This window comes from Chlamydotis macqueenii, chromosome 2, assembly GCF_036417535.1.
Source record: "Chlamydotis macqueenii isolate bChlMac1 chromosome 2, bChlMac1.mat, whole genome shotgun sequence".
Lineage (NCBI taxonomy): Eukaryota > Metazoa > Chordata > Aves > Otidiformes > Otididae > Chlamydotis > Chlamydotis macqueenii.
The window spans coordinates 43360803-43384048 of NC_141557.1; the positions used below are offsets into that span (position 1 = coordinate 43360803).

General features: G+C 41.8%; 1 protein-coding gene across 1 annotated transcript in view; it reads left to right on the forward strand.

Annotated features, from left to right (window-relative positions):
* The window catches only part of TGFBR2 (transforming growth factor beta receptor 2), a 60651-nt gene that overhangs the window by 19812 nt on the left and 17593 nt on the right, over nt 1-23246 (forward strand). Inside the window, exons 3-5 of the mRNA XM_086742739.1 lie at nt 8264-8435; nt 10109-10299; nt 22257-23056. Coding sequence (XP_086598865.1) covers nt 8264-8435; nt 10109-10299; nt 22257-23056 — 1163 coding nt within the window. The remainder of the gene's footprint in view (nt 1-8263; nt 8436-10108; nt 10300-22256; nt 23057-23246) is intronic.

Below are 23246 nucleotides of genomic sequence, written 5' to 3' on the forward strand. Positions count from 1 at the left end.
TTACCACAGAGACTCTTCTGTCATGAAAAAAATCTTTGCTTCCTTCTATATCACAGAAATAACTGTGTAATGCTTGAATGACTGCTGTCTATTTTCAGAGCATGTAAGTTGGAAAAATAATATTTGTACAAAGCTGAAGTGTTTATACACGTTCAGCTCTGTTTCAAGTGAAGTAATGGCAGCTTTCACTGGGCAGGCAAGAATACAAAAGGAGGTGAAGTTGCAGGATATGCTTTTTTAACGGACAGGTCAGAATTAGCTATGCAAATGTCAGTCCTGAACCGTGAATCATGCTTATTCCAACAAAGCAGGAAAGCTGCTTTTCCTAATCTTATGAACCAGATGAGCGTTGCTGTACTCAGTACTCATTGTTTATCTGAAGTCACAGAAGGAGTTAACCACCAAAGACAGCTTCCAGTAAATTCCAAACTTAATGCATTCTGCAGAAAAAAAACTAGACCCTGTAGTCATAGTTGAATCAATTGATCTTCGTGTTATGTCACATACGGTTCTCCACTGCTGTGTGCTGTTTACCGCCTCTGTTAGGGCGGCTGCGGGTTAAAGTCAAGAGAAGATGAAATGTCCCTTTGAGTGCCTTATGGGAAGCCGTCATTTAGAATTTTTTTCAGCCTTTTTGCCTGGAGACAATATTCTTTTGTTCCGCCTACCATGGAGTGCTAAACAGTGGCCAGAAAATGTGGAAGAGAGCAGCAAGTTAAAAATCCGCAGGTAAAAATCCATCTCATTATGTGAAGCATCACAATAATGTTGGTTTTATTCCCTGTTTTCAGAAAGCGTTCACACTTCTGTTGTAAGTGCTGAGCCAGAGTCTCCTCGCACCTGCACTCATGTCAGTCGCGAGTCACGGCAGCGAGCTCTGCTCTTAGGCATGTTTGAGGCAGCTCACTGCCATGCCCTCGACCAGTGAGATGAGCCCGGCCCATGATTAAAGCTGCCAATGCTAGCTCATTTTGGAAGCAGTGGATAAAAATAGTATTATTTTAATGCTTTAAATACAAGAACGATTTTTATCTTCAAGATTTCCAGCTTAGTATGCTGTCCCCTCCCTTATTTTCTCTGGCTGTGTCCCTCCCCCCAGCTCCTGCCAGATTTGATTCTGTTTCTATGTCAGTGCCTGCAGCAATCCCTAAAGCAAAGTTTTGTCAGTTCCACTTGCGGTTAAAAGCCAGGCACCTTCCACTGCAGAGATGAGTTAAACAAAGTTTTCTAACTCCTACTCCTTTTCCTTTTGTCCTCTCCCTCTGCACATGCCGCCCCCAAGTCCTTCCCTGCTGTTAGGCGGGGAATAGCGGTTTCCCAAATTTCAGTGCAGTTCATCAGTGGCCTTCCCACTGTGAAGTAGTTCTTCTGCTTTGGCCTTCCTTCAGCTGGAGGTGGCCAAACTACTTCTGGCTAGGTCTAGCTTGTCAGAATGGCTTACCTAGTCTACCCTCTTCGTTCCTAGCAGACTTCTCAGTCATGGCTGAAGAGCAGATCCCAGCCCACACAAACCATTCAAAGGCCTGTGGGCCCTGCTAGACCGTTCTTTCCCCTCATCTCATCATGGCTGTTTTGTAACAGGATGAGTTGCAGGGCTGTATGTGTGTCTCGTTGCATCAGCAGTTTTATTGTTGGCATCTGACAGGTGTGACTTGCATTTTTTTTCATATGACAGGCAAGAGCCTTAATGTGATAGGGAGAAGCCAGGACATGCATTTCCTCCAAGTACTTCATGAAGAAGTGTGTTCCTAAAAAGGAAGTTTTTTTGGTTTTTATCCTTTGCAGAGCGCTGGTGAGGTTTGGTCAGGCAGGAAAGCAACACAAAGGTCCTAACCACTTTGCAAACAGAAGTGCAATTGGTACACTTAAAGTCTTTAAGCACTGACTAAGGCAGGTGTTGTGCTAGGCCAGAATGCTGAAGATCAAAGGGAAACCTAAGAGGTGAAACATCTTCTGAAGGAAAAAAGGGAGCAAGTTGCTAGGGGCAAGCCAGAGTGACGTCAGTGATCTGTGACTATACAGGACTGTATACAGGTCGAGGCAGAGAGATTCTGCAAAAGAATCCATAGGAATGTGGTTTTCTGGAGTCCTGCCACAGGGACAGTTAAATATCTGGTGAGCTAAACATTTATGTAACCTGTTTTCCTCTGACATATTTTAGTTGTGCTTAAAATATAGTTCATATTTGGCTTTGCAGAGGCTGTCTCAGCAGTCTTGATAATCATTTTCGTTGATCTTAATAGAAACAGTCACAGAAGTCCTGTGCCCATGGTGATCCTACTGGGGTAAATCATAGTTGAGATAAAGGACTGCAGCCCAAAGCAAGGTCCAAGACACTATGAACTGTGTGAATTCACACTCACATAGCGAGTATGGGAGTATGTGTCACAGAGTGACACTCCATTTCAACTCATGATGGCATTAACCTCAGAACTGACAGCAGTAAATGAAAAATTGGAAATACATATTTGGAGCTACTAGGTGATCTGCAGTGTTGCCAGCTCCTGTGTTTTTATGATTAATCATATGATAGCTGACATTTTTCTTGAAAATCAAGCTCCAGGATCCCAGTCATTTATTTTCTTTTTATCTTTTCATTTTGTAAGTTAGACAGTAATTCCAACCCTCTCACTTACAGACAAAGTTTCAAAACGTGACTCAAAAGCACTCTTAAGAGTCCATGCAGCTATGGCAAATAAAAGAGAACCCAGCAGTTGGTTTTCGGTTGGGTGGGGTTTTTTCCTTCCTTTATTTCCGTGATGTCTCTGGCTAGTCTTATGATTTTGTAACTCAAGATTTTTGAATCTTTGGGGTTGATTCTGGTTCTATATTTTCTTTCTTCTATTACTGCACTGAACATAATCAGTATAATTAAGAGTAACCATCAGGATATATCCAGGTCTTAAAAGCAAAGCTCGGATCACAAATTTTCCTTGTCTCCTTCCCTCCTGCAGTTAATTCATCAATATCTGTAAGGCAAAGAATGTCCTTTTACATCATCACATCTCCACTTTCCTGATGCTGGCAGTGTCCCCATCACTATAAAGTTCTGCTGAGGTTATAGATTGTGTACTGGGGGTAGTAGGCAAAATAGAAAAAATGCTGTCTTTAATAGTGTTCCTGCAAAATCTGATGTCTTTCTGTTGGATGAGAAGGTAATACAGCTTAGACATTCTTCATAGCTGCCACTGTGCTTTCCAAACTCTGACACACGATGGTGTGGAGCTGTGCTCTTTGGGAGAACAAGGACAATCTCTTCCAAGGCTTACTGATAAAGGCATTCTCCTTCTTGCAGTTTTTCATGATGTAGTGGAGTGAGATCTTAAATTCAGGCCTCTCCTGTCAGGAGGAATTATTTGACAGCAGCTGAGTAGTTAAGTTCCCATCCCAACATCTACTACAGCTTTTTTTTTTTTTTTTTTTTTAAAAAAAAAAAAAAAAGAAAAGATACGGGATCTATCTGCTCAGCAGTGCTATTTTATATGTATACATGTGCCAGAGGCACTGGATGAGAGAAGAGAAATGCAGTAACTATTTTACAGGATAGGAGTAAGATAAATTGGCAGCTGTTTCTGAAATGCATCCTAAGACATAAATAAAGTTTTCCAGTGTAGATATTCCCCAAAAGACAGCATGTTGGTTTGGGCTTTATTTAAGTGTTGTTGGCTTTTGAGAGTTCTGTAATTGTAATAAAAAAAATAAGAGAAATGTAAGCTATAGCCTGAGGCAATAATGAAAGTTACACATCTACAAACAACAGACACAAAGAAAGCAACAGGCTGGGTGGAGAATGGATTGACAGCAGCCCTGAGGAGAAGGACTTGGGAGTGCTGGTGGTGAGAAGCTCAACATGAGCTGACGATTTGCGCTTACAGCCGAGAAAGCCAACCACATCATAGGCTGGATCAAAAGAAGCATGGCCAGCAGGTCAAGGGAGTTCATTCTCCCACTCTGTTCCACTCTCATGAGACCCCAGCTGGAGTACTGCATCCAGTTCTGGAGCTCCCAACATAAGAAGGACATGGACCTATTGGAGAGAGTCCAGAGGAGGGCCACGAAGATGATGAGAGGGCTGGAACACCACTCCTGTGAGGACAGGCTGAGAGAGTTGGAGCTGTTCAGCCTGTAGAAGAGAAGGCTCCAGGAAGACCTTATAGTGGCCTTCCAGTACCTAAAGGGGGCCTACAGGAAAGACAGGGAGAAACTCTTCAGCAGGCCCTGTTGTGATAGGATGAGGGGTAGTGGTTTTAAAATAGAGGAAGGTAGATTCCGATTAGGTATTAGGAAAAATTTTTTTACAGTGAGGGTGGTGAAACACTGGAACAGGTTGACCAGAGAGGTGTTTGATGTCCCATCCCTGGAAACATTCAAGGCCAGGTTGGATGAGGCTCTGAGCAACCTGATCTCGTTGGAGATGTCCCTGCTCCTTCCAGGGGGTTTGGACTAGATGACCTTTAAAAGGTCCCTTCCAGCCTTAACTATTCTATGATTCTAACTTCAAGACAGTCAATAGACTTTAGGTGAGGTGTGCTGTTTAAACCTGCAAAATCATAAAAAAAAGGTGTGAACCATAGAGTAAAAATTTTGTCCTGCAAGCCTGGCTCCACCAGAATCCATAGAGTTGATATTTCCTATGTGGCTGCTCTGGTGTCTCTTCCATAATATCCAGCCCATATGTTGGCTTGTGTGTTCCCTGCATTTTAACCACGATGACTGATCTATGCTGAACTGGTTGGTTGAAACTTCATAGCCAAGAAACCACAGTCTTTTATTTGGAGCCCTCTCCATGGACAAGGAAGCAAGGAAAGCTAGAATTAGGCTTCCTGTAGAAGTCAAAATAAGAAAACTAACATTAGAAAGTTGATGGCAAAACTCACATTTTAGGAGACAAGCACACATTTTAAGATTGCTTCCCTCAGATTTGCAAATCTGTGTTTTCTCTGTTGACTTTCCCATTATATCCACTTTCTCTTTTTTTTCCATGCAAAATGAAAGGTTGCTTCTGTCCACAGTGTTCAAGTGACTTTGGTTGTCTGAACAGGAGAAAACCTTGAGGAGTTGCCTCATGTGGTATGAAGTGTGCAACAGGATAGTCAAGCATTTTTAGAGATGGGCATTCAGGTGACTATAAGAAGAGGAGCAATCTTGCTGGTCGTGAACCACTCGTTGCTTGTGGATTCCTCAGGGGATGAGTGAACATACTTCCCTAGGGAAGAACCCTACCAAGATGTCATTCTCCATACAGGATTTTGTTGATTAGAGACAGGTCTGAGTTCATGTGACTTGGAAGGAGACCAACCTTTCCTGGATTTCTAAGTCCTCAGAGCCTAATAGCAGGCTGTGATCAGCACAGGGTGATGTTCACATCTGACTCTGGATTTAATCTCAGGCCCTTTGCAGAGGTAGATTTAAGCATCAGTCTGGTAGGGGAAAGTCAAACTTGTCTTTGACCCATTTAGTTTGGAACTAGATGGGTTATCAGAGCAGGCAAAGCCAAGCTTTATTAATGAACCACACAACACCTGCTAGAGCAATGTGACCGTATTAGGGAAAGTAAACTGCAGTCTCACTTTAAAGCTGATGCTGCAGTGTAGCAGAATGTTTGTCCACCTGAGCAGTTTATCCAGTGCCTTGAACTGCCAGAGGAATGAACCTCTATTACAAGAATTTTTGGAAGAAAATTCAAATGGAGTCAGTTCTGGAAGTCCTAAAACTGCATTAGCTTTTGCCATTAATTTAACCTGTTTAGAAATTAGCTGGGCCTAACTACCCAGCCTTTTGCTAGTAATTGAATTACAGCCTACCACTGTAACTTAGCAACTTAAAGTTTGTGACCTTGCAGTGCATTGCTGCATTCCAGGTAGCTGGTTTGGAGTTTTGTTTGGTTTTTTTTTAATCAAGTTGCTTGGTTTGGAGATCCCTCCTTGGAAGAGGTCCAAACATATTTTCATATGTTTGTTCCAGTGAGTGAGTCTTGGCAGAACCTGGCATGGCTGGGGACGGCACAGGATCAAGCCCTGCCTTTCAACAAATATAATGTGCTTGAACCAGTTTACCTAAGGACCTACCTTTACGTGGCTTTTAGCTCCAGTGTTGTGGGCACTAGAGAGGACCAAGTCATGTCTGCAGCAGAGGCATCCATCACGATACAGCTGCCCAGTGGAACACGGAGCCACGTGAGCTTGGAGCTGAAAGCAGTGTAGGTGCAGCTACAGTCTTTGCAGTTTGAGCAGCAGATGTCTTTCCCCTGTGCTGGCTTGTGAGCTGCTTGGCACCCTGCCACAGGTTTCCTGTGTGAACTTGGGCAAGTCATTTCATCTCTCCCCTGATATTTGTCTGTAGTGTTCATCCAGGCTTTTAGAACCATAACTTGTTTCTTACTGGGTAGAGGGACAGTCCCTCATTATCAGGTTGTTTTGATCATTACTGGAACCTAGATAAATCAATACAGCTCTTAGTTTCTCTTCAGTGTGTGGTAAGTAAGAGGTACCATCCAGAAGACAGGAGCAGTTTGCCATAGTGATGATTATATTAACATATATTTATAGATCACTAGATTCAAGATCTTTTGATTTCCTACCATACTTACTTCAATGAGGCTTTGTTCTTCTGCATGGCTTCTGGGAGCTGTTGCAACACAAATCATTAACAAGAAGTGTTTACCTGGGGCTTAAAATTCAGCCAGCCCATAACATACTGCCAGCATTCTCCACGCAAGTAAGTGCTCCCAGTGAGGTCGTCATAATCCTCCCCTCTGTGTAGGAGCTTCTTCTATACCATTAAAATCATTGGGAGTTTTGACACTGATTACAGCGGCAGTAAGATCACAGACTTTAGGTCAGTAGCAAAGCATGCTAATGATGAGAACGGTGTGTGATTTGGATAAAGAGGGAAGATTTTTCTCTCAGTCCCTCACAATGGCTCAGAAATCCATTGAAAATGTTAGCAAGAGGCCTTTTTATTTCCTTCTGGAAGAAGCATGTATATTTAATTCCTGTAATAAAATATTCTTAATGGTAGTAAATAGTGAAGTTCTAGAAGGAAAAAATTTATTTTTCAGCTAATGGAGGAGGGGGAAATTATGAATCCCTGGGTGCCTATTACCAGTTCACTAGCAACACTCTGTTCACTCTGTTTGGCCACAGAGAGCAATATGAGCACAGTTTTAACACGCAGGTGGCTACAAGAGAAGGGCTGTGCTATATGAAGCCCAGTATCTCCTTAAAGTGGTTCAACCTGCTTTTCCAAATATATTGCAAAGTGAGTCAGACTGAAACTATTGTAGATATTCTGCTCCACTTCAGATAGCTGTATATTCATTTTAGCTGTAGAAAAAAGTTTATGTTGGCATTTTCTGTTCCTTGTAGTCATGCTAGGTTTTCAAAATAGCTTTTGAACTAAAAATAGGTTTCCTGAAATTCATACACTGGGACAAAAAAAAAATATCTTCCCTTACTGCTACCACACTGAAGCAGATGGTGAGTGCTAGAACCAGTAAGTAAGTAATTCTTTAATGCTTGGGTGCAGAAATGTAGCAGTTCGGTCAAAGTAGACTTCTACAAGACAGATTGTCATTGCAAGTTAGTTTGAGTTCAAGTCCCTTTGAATTAGCCCAGGAAGGCTCCAGTAGCAGATTACACGATCTGCACAGATCTCCTGTTGCATTTCCAGCTTGAGTTTCACCCACAACCTCTGGCAGACCGTCTGCCTTCAACTGAAAGTCAGCTCTAGCTCTCTGTTTTTCTGTGTGAACCGTAATCAGATTAGGGATGGCAGCCAGGTTATACCTCAGGTTAGTAAAGACAAACTTACAAAATTCATCATAATGATGTCACCCACCTAATGTGCATTCCCACTATGGTATCCGCAGCTACTTTGGGACACAGACCATGATGCAATATATTGTACATGGGGGACAGATATGCTGACTGTGAATACTGCAAACTGGTGACTGCAGAGTAGTATTTCAGCGCAAACTGGACTCAGAATAAGCTTGGGTCTGCAAATTACAAAGCAACTTTTGCTCCCTCTGAAGTCCATAGAAGTTGACTTCACTTTTCAAATTCACCTTGATTAACCTGGTCTTGACAGTGTGGCACTTGCCCTGTTGTAAAGAAAATTGGTAGCTATGAAAGATGAAAGATTTTCTAATTTAAGGTGGGAGGGAATGTTTGCTACTGATGAAAACCTTATCTTCATAATGAGCAATAACACAATCTCATAATCTACCATTGCTGAGTTTCCTTCTCTTTTTTTCTTTAAGCTGAAATTATGTCACCTGTAGACAGAAATAAGGAAAGTGGATTGCAAATGCCAAACCTATGCAAATTTTGTGACATTAAAGTAACAACCTGCTTAAACCAACATCAGTGCAAGAGCAACTGCAACATCACTTCTATCTGTGAGAAGCATAATGAAGTCTGTGTTGCTATATGGTAAGTTATTTCTTCATATAGGTGGGGAGGGGAGTACACCCTCATTCATTATTACTTAGTACTTTCCTCGATTGCTGTGATATTCAGAATGTCCCTGCTACCTCACCAGGCTTTGCTCTCTCGCTTCCAACTCCTATCTGTGCTTAGCATACTGAGAGTTGCTTGAGGTTAACAACAATTCTGATATGAAATGTTCTGGAGATTTTTTTCTTTTAAAGCAGTTCTGTTCCAGCTTATGCTGCTGTTGGAAAAGAGGCATGTTTTTGCTCAAACCGTTAAGCTGCATCCATCCACAGGACTCAGAGTAGAAACAGATTTGAGACTCAGAGAGGACTGTGGTGGCATTTGCTAAAGAAAGACAATTCTCTCTCAGGTTTCAAAGTAAACTAGGTTACATAGATCTATCACAGGAGGCTTATTTGTCGTGTATACATTAAAATACTTTCTCTTAATAGTAAAAAAATAATCTGTGTATGTAGTGACTCTGATGTAAGCATGGTGCTTTTTATGTAGCGCATGTCTGGGTTCAAAGAAATAATGAGTACATGAAAATGAATTGTAACACTTTTTTTAGGATTTATTGACCCTAAAATTGCATTCCAGTCTAAAAACGGTGGTTTTGTGCTTCCATAAATGGTAAGCCAATCCTACCAAAGAAAAGCAGAAATACTCTTAATGAGTTCATAAGTGGACAAAAGAAACAGAACTGAGTCTTTGCAACATTGCTGCTGGTTTAGGAACATAATTTGAATCACTTACAGAAAGACAATTAATTCATTTATTGAGGGATTGATTGTGCCCATTGATTTGAAGAGATGTTCAGCATAGTTGGAAGTAGGATCAGTCCAGTGTGCTGTTCCTTATTTGTCCTGTGCTTCTTTGTAAGTGATCAGTGTCTATTACTGCCATATAAAGTGGCTATAGTGCAATTTAAGATACCTTCTGGACTTTTCATGCCAATTTATCCAAAAGGCAAATGAGTTGAGAACTGTATTTAAAGTACTCTTTGCCTCTGAGTCTTGTATCAATGAAATGAAATCTGTGGACCAGGACAAAATACAGGAATATGGTCCAGATTATCAACTGTAGACATTTCCCTGACAGCAAAGCACCTCTAGTTTGCACCAGTTCTATAGTTGGTTTTACTGTTTGTTTTGTGCTTCTTGTTTTGTTTTGTTTTTTTTTTTTTTAATTATAAGGATAACTCCTTCAGTGCAGAAATTGTGCTGATTGTAGGCTTCAAAATCAAAATGAAAACACCAACTCACTAGAAATTCTTCAGATTTTGAGGAAATAATTCAGTTTTTATCATAATTTCCCACAGATTTTTCCTGTCTGCACAGTGACCACAAAAACCAAAAGTATGTTCTGAAGTTCACAGCGGTTCATTGAGCATTAGCCTGGATAATTCTGGGTGAAATTTTCAAAGGCGCTCATTGGAGCTTAGTGGTAATATGATGCAGGAATAGCTGTGCCATTATACAAATGCCTCAGTGTGAGAAGCCCAGACACAGCCAAATTTACCCCATTCAGGAAAGCTAGAGAAGAACATATGATACTCTTCAAATCCCATTTGAGTTCTCAAAAGAGGCAAATTTTGGGCAGGCGCAGTCCTGTCTACTCCCTTTGTAAAATATTTCCTTTGATTTCAATTTTCTTCTTTTCATCTGTAGGAGACAAAATGATGAAAATGTGACCTTAGAAACAATATGCCATGATCCCCAGGAAACACTCTATGGTCACATGTTGGATGACTCCAGCTCGGAGCAGTGTTTGATGAGGGAAAAGAAGGAAGACGGGGGACTGATGTTCCTGTGTTCCTGTACGGGTGAAGAATGCAATGATATGCTCATTTTTCCATCAGGTAGGTTTAATAATTTACCCTACATTCCTAGGATATACCTTGCAAGTAATAGTAACTGTGTCATACCAATGGGCTTTGGAATCACATTTTGTGGAGGAAAACTCCTAGAGGCAGAAGATATTTTGGTCTCTTCTGAGTCTTGCAAAATCTCAACCTTTCTTTTCTGCATTCAGAGGATATTTCTTCCTGCCAGGCTGTCCTCCTTTTGAAGTAAGTCTGACAGTCTGCTCGTTTCACTTAAAAGCTGTTTAAAAGAAAGATGAAAGTAAGATGTTTAGAGTTGTTCTGTTGACACACCAAAATGTGACATATACTAATTACATTATAAAACATAAACAAGGGGCAAATGCCATATTTAAGGTCTTGCCTCTTCTAAAGGCTGTGTTGCCATAGTGTGGCATCTATATGTACAGATACTCCTGAGTAACTTGATAGGATGTGAATTTAAAGTCAGCTTCTCTGTTGTAACTGACCATCTGCACTTGTTCTATGGTAGCGTGAAGCAGCTAGAAGGTTTCTTCACTGATGGATATGCTAACTCATGCTTACTATGACACAAGGACGTATATGTGATGTGAGTTCAGTTAAACCAGTGAAATCAGAGTATAGACCAAATCACAAGTGGGTAACCTGTTCCCATTTTGCTTCATGAATGTCTATATCGACCACTGCAAATACAGTAAAGGTAGTGCAGGTGTGTACAGTACCTGCTGGATCCCACAATGATTCTTTTACTGAGACTAAGTCAGGTCTCTCACAGGCAAGCGTGAGGCCTCCTGTGGAGAACTTCGTGTGCACACCTCTAAGTAAGGCACACAGCACTTGTCCTTATCACCTGTAAGTTCCTCAGAAAAGGGTATAATCAAATCCTTGTTATCTGAGATAATGAAGCTGGGACACAGTTTCCACTCCTGGGAAACATAGCGCGTGCCTGCGCTGTGGCAGACAGTTATGTGAGTGGCTTCTAGCTCTTGCTTCCCAGCCCTCCAAGAAGCCTAACTAGGTTGCAGAACCACACCAGATTAGCCAAGAGCAAGCTAGAAAGTCTTTACGTCCCTTGGCCCAGGCTGTCCGTATCTGGTGCCACCTCCTTCCCTCTTGCTCACCCCCTCCCTAAGCTTGATTTGAAACCACACAACCTGACTGCTGATCCATGGTTGTATGACCAGCCCTTACTTGGGTGGCCTGTAAAGGAGTTGGAGTAAATACTGGTATTGATGTGAGCACAGGTGATAGACTCAGGACCTAATTCTAACAGATTTCCTTGATTTTATGGAAGAGAATGTGTTTCCAGTGAAAAGATATTGCTGTGTGTCAGCTGTCTACAGTTTTTATACAAAGCGAACCACACCCTTGCGGATTTTGTCTAATTTGTTATAAATTAGTCACATTATAGCTGTTTCTCCTGGAGCTATGCAGCTGAATACAATTGCTCTGACAAATGTGTATCTTCTGTGTGTATATTTATGAAAACTGTACTATAAATTCAACACCAAGTGCCTTCATTCCCATCAACTCTGCAGCCCCCCTCACACTTCCAGAGCAGCCTAAAAGGAGCTGTAGTATACATTAAACCCCAGTCTTCTACCCTAATTCTTTTTACTCTTCAGAGTGGAGCTTTTCCTTCTAGGTCATGTGCTGTAAGCAATCTAGGTGACTCATGAGAGTCATGCCCTGCATTCACATGTAGTATATAAATACAGATAAAAATTAAAGTAATGTAAAACTTCAGTTTGTAACATTTCCAGTTCATTCACAAACACAAGCATTAACTCCAGTTGGAAGGGGAGAGAATCTAGCCTTTGTCATTCCTTTTTTATTGTGTGGATTAGTGTTTCTTATAAATGAAAACAGCCCCTTTGGGTTGCTTGCCTGGTTAGCCATGGCAGGAAGACAAACGATTTTTACAGTATCAGACATGCGGTTTCCTGTCTGTGTTTAACTTTGAGCAGAACATCACAGCCAGCTGGTCCACGGCTCCTCCAGACAACTAGATAATAGCCTGTAATAATTTTGCCTGTGGAATGACTGTCATCCAGATCTATTCTGTACGTTGTTCTTGCCTTTTTTTCTCTCTACATTTCTTATACAGCAGAGCAAGAACTTTTGCAGTGTTTTTGCACATCCTATAGTTTTAGATAGTGGACAAAAGCTAGCCCCCAAAAAAAAAAACCTGATCAAAAAGTGGTTGTACTAATTTATTATCAGAAACCGAGAGGATGAAAGAAATAGTAATTTTTCACCTGGTAATCACAGCCTTTCCTTTCAAGCTGTTGCTATAAATTATCAGTGTTCTAGCTCTTCTTCCTCCTGAGTGCACACTTAAGACAGACCAGATTTAGTCTGTTCCTGGTGTTTCTGAGGTAAGGAAGAAAATTGTGGGTAAGGCAACAAGTTCTAATTTCCAGCAGAGGTTAGTCACTATGTTCCAGTGATTCACAGCTGAGCTGTTACTGCTTGTAGAAGAATTAATTGGTTTACAGCATTGTTGGCTTGTATCAGTCTTGACTGTGAAGGGTAAACCTCCTGACTCCATTTTTAGACAGAAACATCTAAAGGTTTGGGGTAGTGGGAGGTGTTGTGACTCACCCAAGTGTGGCTTTGGAAATGTTTGAAGTAGTTATGTCCAAATCAAATGCCTATTTCTTGTATGGACTTTTGTTTAAACTGACAATCTGCAAAAGAAGCAAGACACAATCAGACATGTGCCTAAACATGCCTGTAGTTCTGCTGTGTCAGGGGGCTTCTGACCCTGATTCAGGTGCCTGGCATTTCAGGCCACAGGCAGCTGGTGGAAAATACTGGGTACAGAATCACTCCAAACAATATTCTGTGATTCTTGGAGAAATAACGTACAGGAGACAGGTAGCCATTGCAGATCTGACTACTCTGTGTTTATTTTCTAATCCCTCTCTTTTTTGCCAAACAAAATTGTGGGTGACTAGCAAGCAGCTTACATCCTTGTGGTGGAAAAATGCTTCTCATGGCAAAACTCAATGCCAGTCTGTTTTAATTATTATTTATTCAAATGTCTAATGTCAGCGTTACCAGAAGGCAAAGCCAGAGAGCAAAACCACTGGAAAAGATTAGCCAAAATCAGGGGGAAGAAGGCTCTGGCTGGCTAGAAGTTGGCTAGGTGGCAGACAGGGGCCCGGTCCTGCTGTCATGGAAGAGATGAGTGCAGGACTAGACTACTAGGGTTTTTTCCTCCCTGATGTCTTGTTGTGTATGGTGGATCTTCTGCATCTTGCTTTGCCAGAACCAGGTCTGTCTGTAGCTAATGGCACAGTTCCAGGCCTCCCTTGGTGTTTGGGGAGCTTTGTTCCTCAGCCTTCCCTTTGCCACACCATCTCCCAGCCTCTATTCACCAGCCAGTGCAAGCATGATAAATGCCTAACAAAGTTGTTCTTTATTAACTAAGCTATTTGGCTGAAGTCAAGGCTTGTTTACCCCAAGGGATCAAGTAGGACTGTGCACTTTCCAGTCTGACATTTGACCTGTCCTCTGTGGGCAGAGATGACCATGCACTCACTCATTGTAGCCAAGGAAATGGGATACCTGCATGTTACTCAGTGCATGACCTATCTGCTATGCAGCACAACTCCTTCCTGTTGTGCAGGCTCATTCATTCAGCTCATTCATTCAGCAGCATGCAGAAGGGTGATCCCAGCGCTGGAGACTGCAGACAGGAAAACAAATTTTTTTTAAGTACTGTCGTTGTTATATGTGCAGTTGTTATCCTGAGCATTGAGTTAAAATCCAGGCAAAAAATGCAGAGATCTCAAAATTTGGAAACAGGATTTGCAGACCTGAAGCCTAGCTCTATTTGGTTTAGAGTAATTCTAATAATTTACATGGTGATCGTTTTTCATCCTCTCCTCTTGCCGTGCTATGCAGATCTCCATCCAGTTTGCAGCCGAGGTGCCTGTGGGGTTGTTCAGGTATTCTCTGTCTATTCCTCATGTGCTGCAAGATGAGGTCATTATTTTGGGCATTCCCACCGCACCCAGTTATAGTATGGGAGAAACCTTTAGCAGCAACAATGTATACAAGTTTTAATCATTATCTGAATCATCCAAACAGTTGCCTTGAAATATCGAAACTTCAGTGATAGAGAGATGACTGTCAGTAAGAGTTTATGAGAATAATGAAGCTAATTGGGGAAGCGTGTCAGAGGCGGGGAGGGTGTTGTGCTGCTAACAATCTTCACATTGATCGTGGGTTTGCTAAGTTTGGTAATTGAGAGTGTAAGAGATGTAAGTGTTTGATTAATCAATTGTGGCTGAGTCATTTGCCCAAACGAATTACAGCCCATGGATCTGCAGTGTGTCAAGCGCTGTGATTGCTCACTGTGTACAGTTGTTACCTGGGAGACCCAGTATTGTTCTGCTGCCTGAACCACCGCAAGCATGCCTGCACGATGCCTTGTCCTGTGCCCAGATCACAGGAGATATGGATAATGTTTTAGAATTTCCTTAACTTGGTATCTCTCGCTTGCCTCTAATGTATTGCCCCTGTCTTTTCCTTTCTTTCTCTCCTCTTCCTCTCCTTACTAGAGTGAAAGCATTAGTGATTTTACTTGACTACATAGGAGGATCTCAGACTTAAGAGCAGACTTAAGACCTGTTCACAAACAGCCGCCAGGCCATAAATACTCATGTGATGAGCTGTCCAGTGCTCAAGGAACAGCAGAAGGGAGATGATTACAGCTGGACCGCTTCCAAGTGGATTGTAACAAAGGCTTTCATTAATCTGTTTTTCTGTTATCCAACTAACATGTTCAGAAGGTAACTGTCTTCCAGCTGCCCCATAAAAGAGGTCAGTAGCATTACATAAAGTTGCACAGAACCTCTCACCGCTTGTCTATTGGCATTGTTCTCTATGTTTCCTCTTAGGTATTTGGAGCTAGAGTCCCACCCAATGCCTGCAGCTGTATGTAACCAAAGGAGAGGCTGTCTAATACTGAATGTCTGATTCACTTAGTGGGTTAGAAAGGAAATAGAATGGAAAGAGGCAAAAGGAGCCAAAATTTTGTTTTGCTCTATATTATTTATATTGTTTGCTTCCTAGGAAAATAACCATGCAGAGCTCAGTTACAGATTTGTGTAAAAACAAACTAGGCAGAGCTCTTCCAGTCTGGTTGGCGTATTTGTTACAATTTGCATCACTTGAGAGCTTAATAACTGTGGGAATGTGTCCAACCTTTTATCAGGTTGTCATGGAAGAGACTTTAATAATTACAGACAGAAACAAACTGTAACTAACACTGGCAACATAATATTTTGGGAAAGGTTGGAGGGGTGAAACTCAGGCTGAGAATAAAAATAGTGGTTAATGTGTGGCATCTGTTGGAACATATTGAAACTGGAGAGATTGATTTTTTCCAGAAAACCACCAGCAAACAGCAGCAGACACAGAGTTGTATAACTGAGGCGTGTACCACAGAAACACAGTCACATCGTGTAAAGTTAGAACGTGTCAGCTTTCATATCTCTGAATCTCATGCTCAGCTACAAAAGTCGAAACGTGTGAGAGATGGCATGTGCATACAGTGAAGTGACCTGTTAGAATAGGAGGGATAAGAAGGGAATGCATCCAGGGGTGGAGATTTTAAACAAATGGGTGCTGTGCCAGCGAACCAAGGAATTACGCTTTCTAGCCAGCAGTGAGGGAATAAAACAGCAACAAACCATTTGTTCTGTCTTAGAGCTTAAGAGTTTCTTAAACCTCCTGGGTGCTGAATAGCATACTTGGCAATCAGTTGAAAAATGAAATTCTGCTTACAACAGAAGAAGTATGTGTTACGTCATTGCTGCCCAGCCTTTTCGCTGAAGTAAGCCACCCAGAGGCAATCAAGTTACTTTCCTCTTGTACCTGTGACTAAGATGCAGCCATTCCCTTCAGGTGACAGATGTATATGCACAACTCTTCCAACATGTAACACACATAACTGGGTCATGTTACTGGGGATTTTCCCCAGGCATAACAGAGGTGTCTTGAGTCCTGATCACCCCATCCTGGGGAGTCATGTTCCAAGGGCAAAGCTGCTGGCCGTCACGGGAAGGCAGCAGTGAGTGTGCCACGGATCTCCAAAACTGCTCATACCTTTGTCTTACTACCTCTCAGGAAAAGAGGTGAGTGGTGGCACTGGGCAATGGCCTGCATTAAGTGCTCTGAGAACTGGGTATGGTTTACCAGCCATATGTTGACTGCAGAGCAACATTTGGGCCAGAAAATAACCAAAAGGTCAAGTTCCCACACCTTTGAGCAAACATCCTTAGGGCCCAAATTCTGAGCCACGGGGATGGCAGTACTTTAGGAAGACAGCTTTAGGAACATCTAGATATGGCTTTACCTTGTCACTTCTACGATCTTTGAGCCCTTACAGCAGGCCAGGCAGACCTGCCAACTTCCAAAGCTAGTGCCTCTCCAAGAGGCTGCTTCAGCAGATACTATGTTTTGGGTACCTGGCAATATCCTCTTCTTCCTAAAAGATGAAGACATACACCTCAAATACAAATTACTGGCCTTGACAGACTTGGTTTACCTTGTCCAAAAAAAACTCTTGTCAAATTCAGGAACTGGCTGCAGGAATTTAACTTTCAGGAAACTCTACAAGAAAAGTCAGACTTTATTTTCCACTGGATAGCAAGATAGAGTCCACTCTGGTTTTAGAATCTAGCAATCTCTGTTTTCTGCCATCAGATGGTTCAGCATAGAGCTGAGGGAGGGGTGGAACTGATTTCCTGCCCCACAAAACTATTAAGTTGAAAAAAAAAAAACTTCATCTCCAGCAAGGATGGAAAGTTAAAGTCTTTCCAAGAAACTGTCAAGATTTAAAAATGCAGGTTCGTTTGAGGTGCAGCATTTAAGTTTGATTATTCCAAATATTTTGTGTCAAGATCAACCATTTTCTAAGGAAAAAGCCCCCTCTCAATAATAAGACCCCCACCCCCATGCACAAAGTCAAAAAAGCCATGCCTGTAAAATGAGCAGTAGTTTTTAAACATAAAAGTTGGATCAACTTTCAGACCAATTTTGTTCTCAAGATAGGGGTTTCAGGGAAAAGTATAGCAATGTCAGAAGCAGAGTTTCTGTTTTGAGAATCAACATTTTTCCATCTAAAAATGTTTTGCTGAAGATTTCCAAGCCATTTTAATTCTAAAAAGATCAAAATCAGGAAGGTACATGAGAGACTGAACTACAGAATTTTGTTGTCACCTGAGGATTCTTTAATAGAGGTAAACTAAGTTCCCCCAAACAGCCCCTCAGAGTCTGTGAAACTTCATTTCACTGAAAATGAAGCATTTTATGGAATTAGTTTTCATCCAGAAAGTAGCACGAAGGAGACGGGCAGAGTTTTTCATCTTTTATTGCCAAATATCTTGCCCAGAAATCAATACACATCTAAGGTTCAAACTCACATTTTGCCCTATTCAGAATAATCAGAGATAAAAAGCTCTTCCCTGACTCAAACAGAACAGGGCTTGAACTTGGAGCTCCCATACCCCAGACTAGTCCCCTCGCTGGTGGGGATTCAGCACTCACATCTCTTGCCAAATTGCAACATTTGAACAGAATTCTGTTTATGCAAAAACATTCAAAAAGCGTTAGTTTCATTCCAGTGTGGAATTGAAACCAAACTTGGAAACCTCAGAATTGCTGCAAAACGGAGTTGTCCTCCCGTCAGCTCAAAGGGCTGCTTTGTGTCTCTGGAGCTTGCAAAATAACTAGATCGCAGTGCCGGGTCTGGGCCCGTATTTCATGCCTGTGTGTTTCTGGGGTTTTTTAAGACACTAGACGAGCTTGCGATACATCATGCCGATATGTTTAACCTGAGTTCTGCCAGTATCAACTATGTTCCTGCCCTGCTGTGTGGCTTTGACTAGCAGTTGAATAGGCAGGAACTGAACTTGCACAAGCAGCAAACAGCACTGAAGTCGTTCTGTCAGGACCAGCTGTGCATCTCCGCTGCCCTGCACGTCAAAGTGCGGGTCCTAATTTTATTGCCATTGTTTTATTTCTCCTTTCCAAATTTCAGCGACACCGAAGTTCAACCAGAGGCACCCAGTCCAACCTAAAGAATTTGCAGGCAAAGCACTGTTGTGCTTTGAAGCTTCCTGGCCGAACAGGGGCTGTACAGGGTTTCCATGTTCCTTGGCACCTGAGCCCTATTCCCTAAAGGCTTGGGTAGCATTGAGGGTTGTGCAGATGGCTTGTGCTTCATTTAAACCGCATACAGGAAGCTTTCTTTTAGCTCAACTTCTCTATTGTTATGCTATATTAATAGGCTCTTTTGAAGCTTCAGAAGGGACTGATCCGCCTAAATAATAGTTCAGGGTGGGGAAAGTTATTTAGGAGCATGTTTGCAAAACCTGAAAGGCTGTTTCATTTAACCGTTTCCTTGCCTGCCTGTGCAGCCTGGTTTTGCTCATTCTGCTGCTCAGAAAGAGGAAGCTGCACTCCCATTTTTGAAGTTATGAGGTTTGAGTTGTAGCTATTTATTTATAAGCAAATTAGCATATTTATTCTTAGGTTCTTGTAGTCAAGGCAGAAAATGGTGGCTAGCCACTATGCAAACATACAGATATGCTCTGAATTTTGATCCTGCCCTGACTTTGTACACGGATTTCAGCTGAGAAAGACCCCAACCTTATCTTGTGCTGGAAAAGCCGGTTTTGTTCTGCTCATATCAGCAGTCAAAATCAAAGGCAGTTCCAGAAGTGCCTTGCTCAAACCAGCCCTCAGTGCCACCAGTTCTTTGCTGCTGCTGTTCCCTTTAACTCTGCTGGCAGGCAGCTCCATCTCTTCCTAAGCTTCTCCCTGGTGGGTGCTCATTCTTGCACTTCCCAAGCCTTGAGTGGGACTTGTCTAGTGTCTTAAAAACTGAAAATGAGCACACCCTTTGTCCCCGCTGCAGCCGTAGGCTTTTCACCCCCTGCCTCCCTACTTCCTCCAAGGGACGGGGCCAAAGCAGATGTGTCACTTGGCAGCAGGGGTGCAGGATGATAGGGTGCACAGGGGAAGTGGCCAAACTGCCACTCAGCTTCTGCTTTGATTGATTTTTTTTTTTCATTCTTTTTCAAATGACATTTGCAACATCAACAGTTTCTCCCTTCCACCCAGAAATCCCCCTGTACCGCAAGCAGAGCTTTCTCTTGTGCTAAATGAGGAAGAACTAAAGGGGCCATGAAGTCTGCTGGAGACTTCTCAGCTGTAGGCCAAAATAATACAGTTTGCTCTAGGGCTTTGTGGGAATGATCAGAGACCCTCAGACAGGTAGCCAGAATAGTCAAGGAGTGAAGGCTGTGGGTGAGTTTCTTCTCAGTTAGAGCTGAACATGCATCCAGCTACCTCAACTGCTTGGACTCATGGAGAGGCATTTGAAAGAGAACTAATACATCTTGGTTTTTTTCTTCCTCATTTAGAAAGATATTTATATTTAAAATATCTGAGCTACATATTGCAGCTTTGTGGCAAAGAAAAAGGGCTTAAAGGACTCTAAAGAGACATGTTTATCTTGTTTAAAAGTATATCATATGATATAGATGACATATTACTCAGTTCCAAGAGTAGAGTCCAAACTTCAAGCATGCTTTTCTGTGGTCAAGAAAAAAAAAAAAACAAGACAGAATTCCAAATGTTCATCAGAATTATTTTATCAGATTGTTACAGATCACAGTTGTGTTCATGTAGCTGTGGCCTGCTTGCAGCTAAAACTCCAAAGCAGCCATCCTGCAATGCAGTCAGTTCTCCACTGGGATGTTTCCCAATTTCTTTATAAAGCAGATTTTCTGAGAGCGAAGAATGCACATGGGAATAAGCAATGCAAATCTTCTGTTTACTGACAGTGACATTGGACTTTCTAAATATATTCCTCCAGTAAGTGCCATTAAAAAAATGGGCTTTTTTTTCCCCCTCTTCAACATGTTGAGAAGCAGAAGGAGTGCCTGTAACCTGTGATGAACTTTTAGGTATTTTATTTTTATTTAAAATTTTAAAAGTTTAAAATTTACTAACATTTTACTAACAAGGGAAAATCACTTGAGAATAAGGATTTATGGTTTGCATAGGTGTGGAAGAAGGGACTGCCTTAAAAGGTTATTTTGCGTAAATGAAGGAAATACATTCTTTGTAGGTGCTGCTAGTGAATGCCACTGACCTGTGCTAGCCGGGAATGTCACTGCTAGATAGGCACTTCCTTTTCCTTGAAATCCTGTGAGAGAGGCTACGACTGAATTATTTGCTCTACATCTGGTTGTGAACCCTTCAAACAGAGGAAGCACATCCTGGTTCAGGATTCAGGCCTTCTTCCAAATAAAGAGGAACATACTCTTCAGATGTCCTGTCACCTGCCTTTGAATAGCTGCTGGCTCCTGCTGCTTGCCAGCTAACTGCGTTTCCAGTGAAAAGTGACTACAAGCAAAATTGAAGGGTCAGAGTATCGCTTGTTCTAATTGTAAACTCTTTCCCCTCCAGTCCTTTCAGCATTGCTCATCTTCATTTTGCGAGGCACAGGGCAGGGGAAACAGAGGCTTGTGGCTGATGAAGTTAGCGGCAGCTTCCCTTCAGAGCTCATTAAACTTTTCCTTTTCATATTGACTTATTTGGCCCGATACACAGAACCTGAGTCAGTGACATTGCTGTAAGCATCAACCGGAGCATCGTGTTGCTCACACAAGTCACTCGCTTAACTCTTCAGTTAAGCAGCTTCAGTTGTTTTAGTCCATTCAGGTTAGACTCCCAGGGCCTCTTCTGATCAGTCCACTCCCTCATGGAAAGATAATGCAGTACATTTTGCTCATACTCAAAGGAAGAAATAGACTGGGAGAGTGTATTTCCATGTGTCCAATCAAATCAGGTTCAGATAACCTCCAACTCTCTTTCTTTAATCTATTTTCAGACTAAAATCGTTCCCTTTTACACTGTTTTTCTTCCCTAAGAAATACTGAACTAGAAGGTCACTTCTAGAGGTGATAGGGCAGCTCTCGCCTCTAGAATAATGATCTGTACTGTTCCCAGAACATCTCCCTATTCTAGAATATGTCCCTGTTGTTCTTCTATTCCCTATATGTTCCACCGAAGAACGTGTTAGTGTGTGGACTACACCAGCTACAAAGTTTGGAGTGAACCATCTACTGCTTTACAACAGGACAGCCAGTGACACACAGTGACAACAGCCAGCAAGTGACACACAGAGGACGTTTTCAAATAAATAAATCCATGCAAAGAAGTACATGGTGGGGGGTGACAATTCTGATGTGTCATACATGCCTGATTGTGCCTGCAGAATTCAAACACCTGTGTGCATGCAGGTGTTTCAATTTGTTCTAGAAACACTCTTTCACATACATCAAAGTAGGAGAATGAGTTTTGTTTTTCAGATGTGTATGCATCTGAAATTGTGCCTGAATATTGACATGCAGTAGTTGTGTGCGGACAGGCTTCTTGAAGATGTCTTTACATGGATCCCACTGAAATATACTGGATCTGGAGTAATAATTGGGCAAGTGGGAATTCACGTGCTGTATTATCTATTTATTTCTCTTAGAAAAAATAATGTGTTCTAGTAATTACTGGTTAAAGGGACAGATCTGTCTAGAATACATTGGCAGAGTAAGTGCAGGAGACTTTGGCTATTGTATTGAGGACAGTGAAGGTTTCATCCACATGTATTAAGAGCCTGAGAGAACAAAACTATTAAATTACATTAGGGTCTTGCTCATTCAGTTCTGACTTTTTACAAAATAAGCAGACAGGGAAGTTCTAGTAAGTGGAGGCCTATATAGAAAACAACATTTTGAAGTAAGAAAGCAGTGACAATTTTTATTATTTACTGTTAGTGGAGGAGATGATGTATTGCACTCTGGATAAAAATTATAATTACTGACAGCCACCTGTATACATAAAGCTATGATATCATTTAATGTATGCCTTCCTTCTGTTCTTCTTTACAGATGACCCTCATAAGCCAGAGGAGAAAGATGAAATTTCTAAAGTCACAATCATAAGTCTTGTCCCATTACTGGTGATTTCTGTTGCTGTGATTGTTATCTTTTATGCCTACCGCACTCATAAGAAGAGGAAGCTCAACAAGGCATGGGAGAAGAATGTTAAGCCCAGGAAACATAAAGACTGTAGTGATGTTTGTGCCATTATGTTAGATGATGACCGCTCAGACATCAGCTCTACCTGTGCCAACAACATCAACCACAACACAGAACTGCTGCCTATTGAGTTGGACGTTGTTGTTGGCAAAGGAAGGTTTGCTGAAGTGTATAAAGCCAAATTGAAGCAAAACACGTCAGAGCAGTATGAAACTGTGGCAGTCAAGATTTTCCCCTATGAAGAATATGCCTCCTGGAAAACTGAGAAAGACATTTTTTCAGATGTAAACCTCAAGCATGAGAACATCCTCCAATTCTTGACAGCAGAGGAGCGTAAGACAGATCTTGGTAAACAGTATTGGTTGATCACTGCCTTCCATGCTAGAGGAAACTTGCAAGAATATCTCACACGGCACATTATCAGCTGGGAGGACCTCTGGAAACTGGGTGGGTCCTTGGCCCGAGGGATTGCCCATCTGCATAGTGATCACACACCCTGTGGTCGCCCCAAAACACCTATTGTGCACAGAGACCTAAAGAGTTCCAACATCCTGGTGAAAAATGATTTAACCTGTTGTCTCTGTGACTTTGGGTTATCCCTGAGGCTGGACCCTTCTCTGTCTGTGGATGACTTGGCTAACAGTGGGCAGGTAAGTTAAAAGTTTGAAGAGTGGGATGTGTGTTATACCAGTTCTGTATCAGTTCCAGGGGTGAAAAGAAGAAAAAACCCTTATGCTGCCACATTTACTTAAAATAATTAAAAATTAATGTGAAAGTGTTTATAAACAAAGAGGCTCTAAACTTAGCATTAAGGCAACAGTGACAGAAGCATAATGTAGG